The sequence below is a fragment of the Syngnathus typhle genome, linkage group LG5 (genome assembly GCF_033458585.1).
Source record: "Syngnathus typhle isolate RoL2023-S1 ecotype Sweden linkage group LG5, RoL_Styp_1.0, whole genome shotgun sequence".
Lineage (NCBI taxonomy): Eukaryota > Metazoa > Chordata > Actinopteri > Syngnathiformes > Syngnathidae > Syngnathus > Syngnathus typhle.
In genome coordinates, this window is record NC_083742.1 from 13673431 (window position 1) to 13684226 (window position 10796).

The 10796-nt window shown below is 41.1% G+C and overlaps 2 protein-coding genes across 3 annotated transcripts; one reads left to right on the forward strand and one right to left on the reverse strand.

The window, feature by feature from the left end:
* Positions 1-325: 325 nt before the first annotated feature.
* Positions 326-2223, reverse strand: si:dkey-190g11.3 (uncharacterized protein LOC567059 homolog). Its single transcript, XM_061278412.1, has 6 exons — positions 2197-2223; positions 1997-2107; positions 1426-1530; positions 1068-1208; positions 946-996; positions 326-874 (listed from the first exon to the last, which is right to left on the reverse strand). Exons 1-6 carry the CDS (start codon positions 2221-2223, stop codon positions 698-700), a joined length of 612 nt encoding a protein of 203 aa, XP_061134396.1. The 3' UTR covers positions 326-697.
* rab3c (RAB3C, member RAS oncogene family) lies at positions 2116-10281 on the forward strand. Of its 2 annotated transcripts, none has more exons than XM_061279639.1 (5): positions 2116-2250; positions 4265-4489; positions 6832-6950; positions 8240-8364; positions 8573-10281. In XM_061279639.1, exons 1-5 carry the CDS (start codon positions 2233-2235, stop codon positions 8761-8763), a joined length of 678 nt encoding a protein of 225 aa, XP_061135623.1. In that variant the 5' UTR covers positions 2116-2232; the 3' UTR covers positions 8764-10281. The 2 variants fall into 2 exon arrangements, with proteins under 2 accessions (XP_061135623.1, XP_061135624.1); XM_061279640.1 differs by lacking the exon at positions 2116-2250 and adding an exon at positions 2539-2688.
* Positions 10282-10796: the final 515 nt, after the last annotated feature.

Below are 10796 nucleotides of genomic sequence, written 5' to 3' on the forward strand. Positions count from 1 at the left end.
ATAAATAATAAATAAACAGATAACACAATAAATAAGAGGAGCAAAACGGAGCCAGCAAGCATAGCGCAAAAGTAAAAAACATCATAAACAAAAAGGCACAAACAATAAATAATAAGAGTAATAATAAATAATAAATAAACAGATAACACAACAAATAAGAGCCAGTGTGCATACAGACAGTTCAGACAGTAAAAGTACAAGACGCTACGCAGAACGGGGGAGCGAGTTCAGGATCCTAACAGCCTGGTGTACGAAGCTGTTTGAGAGTCTGGTCGTGCGGGAGCGCAGGCTTCTGTACCTCTTCCCACTGTGCAAACAACCACTTAATTATATCTACATTATTCCAAACAAGTACTAGTTATGTCCACTAAGATATAACCGGAAAAGTCATTAAAAATCCATTACAGTATTTTCATATTTAATTTCAAAGTAATTAGGACAAACAAATGAGATGTGTTAAAGAACCACACTAAAAAAAAAAAAAAAAAAAAAAGCTAACCTGCTAATTTTTCACATATTAAAATTTACATGCGAGCAGGAAATGATTTGTCTTATTGAAGGTGGTTGACTCATGCAGGACATTCAGATATACTCCAAACATTCAGGCCCTTAAATAATCACCCTAATCTTAATTAATGAAAAAAAAAAAAACATTGCACAACTGAGGGTCACTTGAGTGACCTCCTGCTTCCTTACATTATTTGACATTTTGCCTCAGACTGGACCTCACAGTGCCAATGTCATAGGCCCACGTTTGGTTAAGTCCTGAGCCGAGAGTGGACTGGTGAGGCCAGCTGGGGAAAGGGTAGCGGCAAGCGATGACTCGTGCATCGTCAGGAAGCTCTTTCAGCAACTTCTCTCCGAGCACTTCCATCTGTCCAACCATCGGGAGAAGCTGCATCAGCCAAAGTGCTATTGCGTAATGCTAGGAAAACGTTAACTCACCACTCCTGTCGCAAGAAAAGCCGTCACGTTGTTGTACTGTGATAAATCCGTCTATGGGTAGAAGAAATAAAATTCACCGTTAGTCTAAGATCCATAAATAAATAATAGCACATCCACGTTACCTTCCAAAAGTATTTTTTAACAAAGATAGCCTGGCTGGAAGGCAATGCGGTCCAACGGGCCTTTGCCCTGGCATACGCAACAAGAATGGAGTTAATTTCGAAGCCAGTGCACTTGAAGCCAGCAGAGGAGGCAGCAAACACCTGAGAGATGACAACATTTCTCCATGTCATTTAAGATTTTCTATGGCGCTGAGCTAATTGCAAGTCAATCACAGGGTGCATTTAATTTCATTTATTAAGATTGGCATTAGCTTTGGCAGAGGCCACTACGATTCTTCCTGGAGTCCAATTCCACCATTATTACCTTTACAGTGCAATACATTACACACTTCACGCTTAGGCATAGCAGCTCACCCACCACTCTCCCATCTCCTGATCCCAGATCTGCTAAGCGACCTGTGCGGCCATCAAGCAGCTTCATGATGTTCCATGTCTGATCCTTACAGGAGGGCAAATAGGGCACCTAGAGAAAAGTAAACATACATCAATTAATAACACCCACTGGACACTGCATTAGGTACATCTGCACAAGCTAATCTATGCCATAAACACTTATTATACAAGAGAACCTTTCTTCACAAATATAGGTTTTGATGTATTCTCACAACTATATAGGTCCTTTCTGATTTCTTGCAGCCAACATGCATATGAAGTTAAAAATACTTGAAGAACTATATGTAATCATAACATTGCAAACCACACCCATAGGGATAATTAAAAACATTGCAATAGATTCAACATAATATAATATTAAATATTTAGACAAGTAATGTAAAATTAGATATTTATAACAATAAATTAAATTGAAATATTTTAAAAAAAATCTAAATAATCTGAACACAATCCAAATACAATAAAAATTTAATATGCTGTTTATTCATAAAAACGCTGCAATTCACAAGCAGGCTTGTTAGTGCAGCCTACCTTACCTGCTTCTGGAGCGACTGTACTGCGTAGACTTCAACGCCCGAGCCACCATTACGGGGGAGGGCAGCTCTCACCGTAGCCGGCCTATGAGCACACTTTTCCGGCCACTCGTCCTATCACAGACCACTCCAAGCTCCATAAAATCGCCCATACTTGTCACTTGACAGGCGCACAATAGTAGTTTTCAAGCTTATGCAATCACGTTATTGATGTCCTCATCTTTAGTCATTTAAACACAATGGACTTGTACGGCAAGGTAAGGAAGCGGTATTTCATGACACATAAGCCGTGAGGTTATTTATCACACTCCGTTGTGATCCTAAATCACAGTTATGTACGCATGTACCGCGTTGCATGCTGGTAAATGTAGTCAACACTCCTTTTTTCGGCTTGGATGCGCTTCCGTGTCTGAGCCGTAAGAAAACTACAACTTGACAATGGATGACGTCAGTAGCAATTCGTACTGTCACAGGAGAGAGGAGGGTAGGGGAAAGCGAGAAGGGAGGGGGAGGTGGAGGGAACAGCTCCCTGGTGCTGAAATTGCTTCAACACAGCCAACGAGCGAGGCGCAGTGGGCAAGAAGGAGAGGGGGGAAAAAAAGACGGAAAATAACAAAAACCCAACAAATATTGACTAAAACAAAGGAGGATCATTTTGACACAAATTGAACTCGAGCCAAAGTCCTTGGAGACAGGTTTGTTTATCAGCATGTCTATTGGCTTCATCTGTGAATGGCTCATATAATTCGTCATAAATGACCTCGCTAGCGTTAGCCGGTATGCCCCCCTCCCCACTACCAACACCCTTTACCCCCCCCCCTCCATTCCTATCACATCGTGTCATTCTTTTTATTCATTATTCATTTATTAGTCGTGTGTGTAAATGACAGCTTCTCAATGGTTGCATGTGTTTTTGTCATAGTAGACAAAAAGATGCAAAGTGGATGCTAAAATTCTTCTATTTTAAATTGACAGCAAGGCAGCATATGTTTGGCACGAGTGAATGCGGTGCTTTTGCCTGCACGGTTCACCTTGGAGCAAAGATGATTGTGTTTGTGTGCATGTGTCGTTGTGTGTCTGTGTGTGTCGGTAAGTGGCCGGTTGGTGACGTAGAAACGAGCAGGTCAAACATAGTGAGAGAAGGTTATTGTATTTACATGAAGCATTCAGTTGGTGACTCTGCATCAGGGACAGGGATTGCGGTGCCCCACCTAATACAACAGATGGTACTATTTGGGGGGTTTTGGATCATTTTGCTTGACAAATTCCACCAAACAACATGCCAGAGCAAAACTGTAATGCACGTCAGCTTCACTAAACTTCATAAAGCAACAACCCACACAGTATACATCGTTTATGCCTCTCATTCATCATTCATTTACACACACAGATTTCGGAAACAGATTGAAACCAAAACATAATTTGGTTGTATCTGTGATCATTACGGTACACGTTGACGTTCAAATACTATACAGTATAACATGTCAATAGTTGTCACTAATAGTGTTAGATACACATAGGTGTAAATGCTCATGTAGACATTGGTGAAGTACTGTACTGTATTTCTTCAACAGCCTCAAGCTGTTTAATATTTAAAGATGTAAATGTACTTTTTGTGTGTTCATTTAAATGTAACAAGTGCACTTTTGTGTTAGATCAGTGAAAATCACTCCAATATACATACGTGATTGAGCAAGATTTTAAGACTTGACTTGCGACTTGCTTGATCTACATCATGATTTCACTCAACTTGCTTCAAATTTGGTGTTGACTCAACTTGACTTACTTGATTTTTAATTCCTCTGTAATTGAAGACTTGTAAGTTATGACTTGAGACTTGCACATAGTAATGTACTTTGTATGTGACTCAAACCCACCTTTGGAGAATAATGTTGAAATGTTGGGAGAAAACATTTAAATGTCACAAGAATAAAATCACACTGTTAGAAGAAGAAAAAAAAATCTAATTTTAAATCGCAGCAAAATAGTGGCCATTGGCCATCATAAAACCAGATGAGCCATCAAGCCTTAGAATTTTTTTTTTATATTATCATGGAACGACCCTCAGACATCTTCCAAGGTTGAACTGCTAATAAAAATGATTTGTGTTTATTTGTCTGTCTGTTAGCCAGCCGGCCACTCCCTTGTCGACCGCTTAAAAGTAAAAGCCGTATCCTGCTTACAAATGCAGCCCCTTCCCATCCTTTTCACGACGTTGCCCAGCCTCTCCTTCAATAGAGGCCTCCTCATCCTCTCTTCTCTTCGTTGCAGATGGCTGCCACTCAGGATGCAAAAGGCAAAGGGGAGGGAGGTGACCAAAATTTCGATTACATGTTCAAGCTGCTGATCATCGGCAACAGCAGCGTGGGCAAGACGTCCTTCCTATTCCGCTACGCCGATGACGCCTTCACCTCGGCCTTTGTCAGCACCGTGGGCATCGATTTCAAAGTGAAGACGGTGTACAAAAATGACAAGAGGATCAAACTGCAGATATGGGTACGAAATGACAAACTTAAGGGTTGATTATGAAACAAAAAGTCCTCTCCGCAATCATGTATTTTGTCTTTGTACTTTGACATTCATTGGAATTGGGGAGGCAGATGGAAGTCTGAACATTTGTGAGAGAAGCTCAGTAAGTGTTAGCTTGGCGCTCAGCAGGAGGGGAAGGACACACACTCACACGGTCACACCTTCCTGTGTGTGGAAGGGAAGCGGAGCTGAAGTTTTTTTTAATTAGGACTTGCAGAAGCACATTGTCTCGTTCTTGCTCTGTCACCCATTTTCCCTTCCCTCTTGAATTTCACGCCAAAGGTCAACGTTCCTGTCGAAAACGCCATCTCTTGTCGTTAAACTATTTTGCAGCAATTAGCTGGCCCATGACATTCAACTACTGAGATTTGCTTTCAACAGCATCCTGACTGTCTGATGCGTGCATTTTTAGTTAAATGTCCTCCTTGCTCTCAAGTAACTGCTTGGTCGTCTTCTAATTGGTCTAAGCTGACACTTGCAGCGAGCCTCTTATGGCTGCTGGATGACAGCGATTTATTGGATCTTATCTATATTTGATGATTTAGCACAAAATTGATCCAGTATTAGGGACCGAGCCATGTTGAAAATAGCAAAGAAAATCTGTCTCGGATCTGTCTCCGCTCCCCCTCCCCACTTTTACAGTCATTAGCGCACGTCAATTCTTTTTATACATGTTGTAACCCTTTTTCCTAAACTGCCCTTGAATACATCGTGACAACGCGCCACAATCAATCACAGACATAAAAGACAAGACCGACTTAGAAAAGGAGCAAACCAGACTGCAAACCTACAGTAAGTTAAATTAGTCCGTTAAATTTAATGACAAATTACCCAAGCCTGTTTAAATGCCATTTTTTGCGACAGAAAAAAGATTAGACCAAGATACCAATGAAACAAGGGCTGAGCTTTTTTGCCGTAATTCCAAATGATCTTATGCTCATAAAAGTTGTCTTGAACAAATCGGTGCCCCTCCCCACCGCTACTGAAAAAATGGCTGCAAACATGTAATTTCCAATATTATTAGTTTAGATTATAAAACATAACTGACAAAGTTAATTAGTATCAAAAATAAATGCCTCCGCCCAACCGCTCTCTGCTTGATGGTGTCAGCTGTTTGCATTGATTTCCTGTCAGCGTCCAGCCCAGCTTTTCATTTGCACGGCTCAGCAGGTTTTTTTTCTCATTCCAGTCATTCTCTTGACATTTAAATGACAACAAATCACCGGAGCAGTGCTCTCAGCTTTTCTCTAATGAGTCTCGGAAAAAACTGTACTATCATCTTGGACTGTATAATCAAGCAACGGAAGCACAATTATCCATAGCTTTTTTTTTCCAACGTCTTTATTCCATATATTTTATGTGTCATTGCAAGCAGTTAAAAGGTCAGTGGTGTGTGTGCGCATGTGTGTGTATACATGCAAGTTCAATCTCTGCAGAGTGAAGGTCAGAGTGGGCCTCAAGCTACAGCGAGCACACTGCGGTGATAGCCATGCGCATGCCGACGGATTGCAAAGCGTGGTAAAGTGGCGCCAAGTGGAGCAGCCAAAAAAAGCCCTCCAACATGATTCACAGACAGACGCTCCCCGCAAAACACACTTTGCTGTGGGCGGAACAAACTGCCCAGCGCAAACGGCAGACCTCGTGTTGTCGTTATCTAACTTCTGGCAAACGGGACGAGGAGTAAACAAATAGCTCACACGTCCTCTACTACAATCAAGCACATCAAAGCATCATCATTTGCATTTTCATTGAAATTTCAGAGCAAAAGGTGCAACGGCGGGCGTTTGTTTCCACGGTGATATTTTGCATTGTTCGGGTTTTCGACCGGGCGGGATTTACACCAGCCACAGTAAAGATTATGCAGTTGCATCTCAATTTACTTAAAGATTGAACCACTGATATGATTTAACTAATTAAAATCATTCCATTTTTTTTTCTAATGACCTAGTTGGAGATTCATCAACAATATTACATACACACAATCGAATGAGATCCAATATTAAAGCTGAGAAAGAAATTCTATCTTGATGTCAAGCGAACGTAGAAACAAAATATTTACACAGCTTGGCTGAGCTTTTCGAGGAGACGCTAAAATTGAGTCACTGTTCTGTGTCAGTGCAGATTTATTGCGAGGCACTCAGCAGAATGATGTCTGCATGGTGAACACGACACAAAGGATGCGATTAAATGCGGCCATTGCATCCTGCGTGGTTTATACTCTCTTGTAATCAGCTTGTCATGGACAGTTATGTATGCACATGACAGTGAACAGTACATGCGTGTGCGTACGTGTGTGTGTGTGTGTGTAGGACACAGCAGGCCAGGAGCGTTACAGGACCATCACCACGGCCTACTACCGCGGCGCCATGGGCTTCATCCTCATGTATGATATCACCAATGAGGAATCCTTTGGCGCCGTGCAGGATTGGTAAGTTTATTATTTAGTAGGCTTTTATTTTTGGGCTGTCATGATGTAAGCAAATTTACTTTTAGTGTCTATGTACAGTATGTGCATAATAGACTTTTAAATGTCCAATGCTAATCAAGGTCACATTGTGTTGTGTCATCGTCTGAATTGGGTCACATTCACTCATTTTTAGAAAGCAAGTTTCTGGGTGGTGAATACAAAACTGCTTGTTAAAAATCCCATGCAAACACGCTATGGACAATATATCTCATTTTGAATAAGCTGACAAAAACAACAACAAAAAAACGCTAAGAAGGATCAAGATACAACTGCACATGAGCCCAAAACTGAAACATTACCGAACTGCCATATTCTGTTGGTCTTATTGCTACATTCCCCGTTTTAAATTTCACTGCCTTTCATAGAGTAATCCAAGCTGCACCCTGTATCGACTTTTTGTGCCTGTCACTTTCATTCCGCTTCCTCCCATCGCACCCTGCGACGTACTGCGGAAAAAAAAAAAAAAAAAAAAATCGCCATGGCAACCATTCTTTCCTCCTGATTTAAACTGTGTGACGTTTTTATACGTATCCTGTCTGCGACAAACCACCTATTCTGGTGCCGCCGCGCCACACAGATGTTTTTTTTCTTTCTAAGTGAGTCATACTGTATCTCTGTACACATACACAGCATGTCTGGCTGTCTTGCCGCCTCTTTTGCCCTCCTGTTTTTTTGGAAGCCTTCATCTTCGCTGGCCTACTTTTGAGTGGGGCTGCAGCACCACAGGAGCTATTTGCTCCTTAAGCTCTTTCTCTCAATGCGCCTCACTGAGTCACAGGGACTCTTTTGCACAAACACTGACGCATCGTTTGGCTGCAGGACTTTTTAACAATCAAGTAAAGTGGAACTGCTGACGTCGAATGTCCAAAAGTGCGTAACCTGCTTTAGTGACTCGCATTTTTCTTCACTTCAGATCTCTCGACTTCTGCATGTCTGTCCTGAGAAGATTTGATAAATATTCGCCTCAATGTTTGGAGCAGTCGTAATAACAAGAAAAAATTAACCTACATAGGAGTGCACATGTTCATCCCAGAACAGCACTTGACCCACTTTCCCTTTGCTGCCAGCAGTGATTCACATAACAAACGATGAGGCAATCTCAACCTTTGACCTGTCCAAATGGCGGACCAACTTCACAACATGCCCATCTCTCCGTTCCCGCTGAAAAGATTCCATGCAATCCGGTGACCCAATAACAACTTGTCATTGTTGTTTGACCGAAGCATGTATTCTTCCGTTGTTGTGCACAGGTCGACCCAGATAAAAACATACTCGTGGGATAATGCGCAAGTGGTGCTTGCTGGTAATAAGTGTGATATGGAAGAGGAACGAGTGGTGTCGGTGGATAGCGGCAGGCTGTTGGCGGAACAGCTGGGTAAGTGTGAGAAAGACCTTATTTGCAGGCTGCACCTTGAACCAAAGTGTGAATTAGATATACGAAGCTCTCCAATCAACTATATTGAGTACCTGTATTTATTCTTCAGGAATTGCTAACTCTAAACGCTAATGTAAATGCAAAAACTGCATAACTATTAAAACATAAATGGTAAATGTACAAATTTCTTGTTAAACACTCGACAAAGGCTTTGAATTCTTCGAGACCAGCGCCAAGGACAACATTAACGTCAAGCAAACCTTTGAGCGCCTCGTCGACCTCATTTGTGACAAGATGTCCGACAGCTTGGACGGCGACCCCGCCGTTACAGCTGGAGCGCCCACCGCCAAACTGACAGACAGTGCTCCGCCGCTGCAGCAGCCCAGCTGCAACTGTTAGTTCCACTTACTGTATCGTGTTTTTGTCCCCCACAAATCCTTCTTCCCTTTCCCCTCGCCATCTGGGCCCTTTAGTGGTAGAGATATTAAAATGCTGTCGTGCTATCGCCTAACCTTTGTCACTTTCTAATGCGAGCAAATAAGAAGTTACAGGATGTGCTATTAGAGACACTGTCAATAACCTCCATATTTGTAGTCCACGCCATTGTAAACCATCCGAACAAATGAAAAACAATGATTATGTTGTGTATTTAAAGGAGACATATTATGCAAATGCTTTCACAATTTTAAACAGTTCCTAGATGTCTTAATAAACCGATCACTAAAGTAAACCCTAACACTAACCCCTAATTCTAAACCCCAGTTAAAATAAGACACATAAGTGAGAATGCAACTATTTGGATACAAGCCATTAAAAGTGAAATCTCCATCATATGTCTACTTTAAATGTTAGGCTGCCAAATAGGGCACTCCTCAATGAGTATGTGTTTGTGAATGAACTTTTGGGGAGTTTTCACACGTTAAAAAAGTGGCCTTTAAGCATCCATCATGGCCTGACTTCTGTTTGCGTTTTTACTTTTTCACGTTGTACTCCATCGATGCCCTTTTTAGCATGCCGCCGAAAAAAGGTCAACCACATGTTCATCTGAAAAAGACAATGTCGTAACAATGACACAGCACAGGATGTGTACTACACAGTTAGTGGGGATGGGGTGGGGGAATTGATTGTTGATTAGAATCGTTTCCTGTTGTAGTCAGCATGCCAATGAAGAAAGAGCTCCTCCTAGTGGGTGCTGAGGGCACTGCAAACGTGAGCTGTAACCAGTTGATTTTTTTGTGTGTCCTTAAGGCCCTTTTGGCTTTTTTAGAACACTTGCAATCAATGAAATATGTGTGCCAAAAAACAGACAAAAAGGTTTAAAAAAACAACAACAACAACACTCATTTTAAGTTTGTTTGTTTGTTTGTTGTGTATAAGCAACAAAATAGCAGGAACATGCATGACCTTGACATTATGAATAAAATAAATGTATACATGTACAGTATATATAAATATATATATATATATATAAATGCTACGTTATAAATGCTACGTTAACAGATTTAAAAAAAAGCATGCTTGCGGCGCTCGCCGTAACATGCAAATGGGCCAATAAGTGCAATATTTTCTGACTTTAAAAGCCTGTAAATACTCTCTCCATCACTATAACTACAGTGTGTGTGTTCCATTTTGTTTGGGTAAATCATTTTGTAAGACAAAAAAAAATTAACAGATGGCGTCCCCGCTCTACATGTCGGTCGTGTCAAACTGCAGTGTTGTCGTGAGGATTCAACGAGACGTTGTGCATGAGTGTGTGCGTGTGTCAGAATGTGTGCGTAATGTTAGAATTTGATGCAATGAATAGCCATGAAATAAGATATTATGTATGGATCTCAAGCAAAAATGTCTGCGTTAGAGCAGGGTGATTTGCATAACTAATGAGATATGATAGAAAGTTATGTTTGAGATTGTGGAAAATAAAACCAATTCAATGTCCTTCTGGGGTCCTCTGTTATTTCCACTGTGGTGTCAACGTTTTGACTTGCACTATAATATCAGCTCTAGCACCACCTAGTGTTGAGCGTGCGCACGCGCACACGCAATCACAGAGCGGAATCATTCATTACCAGCAAACAAATTCCAACATTTACTATTTTGCATATTACTTGTAAAAGCAGGTACATAGAAAAAAGCTATGAAAAGTTTGACATAAATAATAGAAAAATATGCAATATTTTTTTCCCCCTTTAGTTAAAACAGACTTTTAAATGGATTTATGTAAATGCACCGTCACAAAGAGGATTTAAGTGAGCTTACCGGCTTTCTGTTTAGATCTTTGTTCCTTTTTGGTACTTTGTATTTGACCTGCATTGTGTTGCTCCTCCTGGGATCCTTAGTGACATGCAGGTTAGGGTTAGGTCAGGGGACATGCATGTTTTCCTTGATTTACGCAGGTGTGTAACGTGCACGCAAAATGAACTGAGTGATGACTA

Excerpts from the sequence above, each read along its gene's own strand:
- si:dkey-190g11.3 (XM_061278412.1), bottom strand. The coding sequence starts at position 2,223 with ATGACTAAAGATGAGGACATCAATAAC. Across the intron at positions 2,108-2,196 it reads AAGATGAGGACATCAATAAC|GACGAGTGGCCGGAAAAGTG; the intron begins GTGATTGCATAA and ends GGTCTGTGATAG. Across the intron at positions 997-1,067 it reads TTAAAAAATACTTTTGGAAG|ACGGATTTATCACAGTACAA; the intron begins GTAACGTGGATG and ends TTCTACCCATAG.
- rab3c (XM_061279639.1), top strand. Across the intron at positions 4,490-6,831 it reads GGATCAAACTGCAGATATGG|GACACAGCAGGCCAGGAGCG; the intron begins GTACGAAATGAC and ends GTGTGTGTGTAG. Across the intron at positions 8,365-8,572 it reads GCTGTTGGCGGAACAGCTGG|GCTTTGAATTCTTCGAGACC; the intron begins GTAAGTGTGAGA and ends CACTCGACAAAG.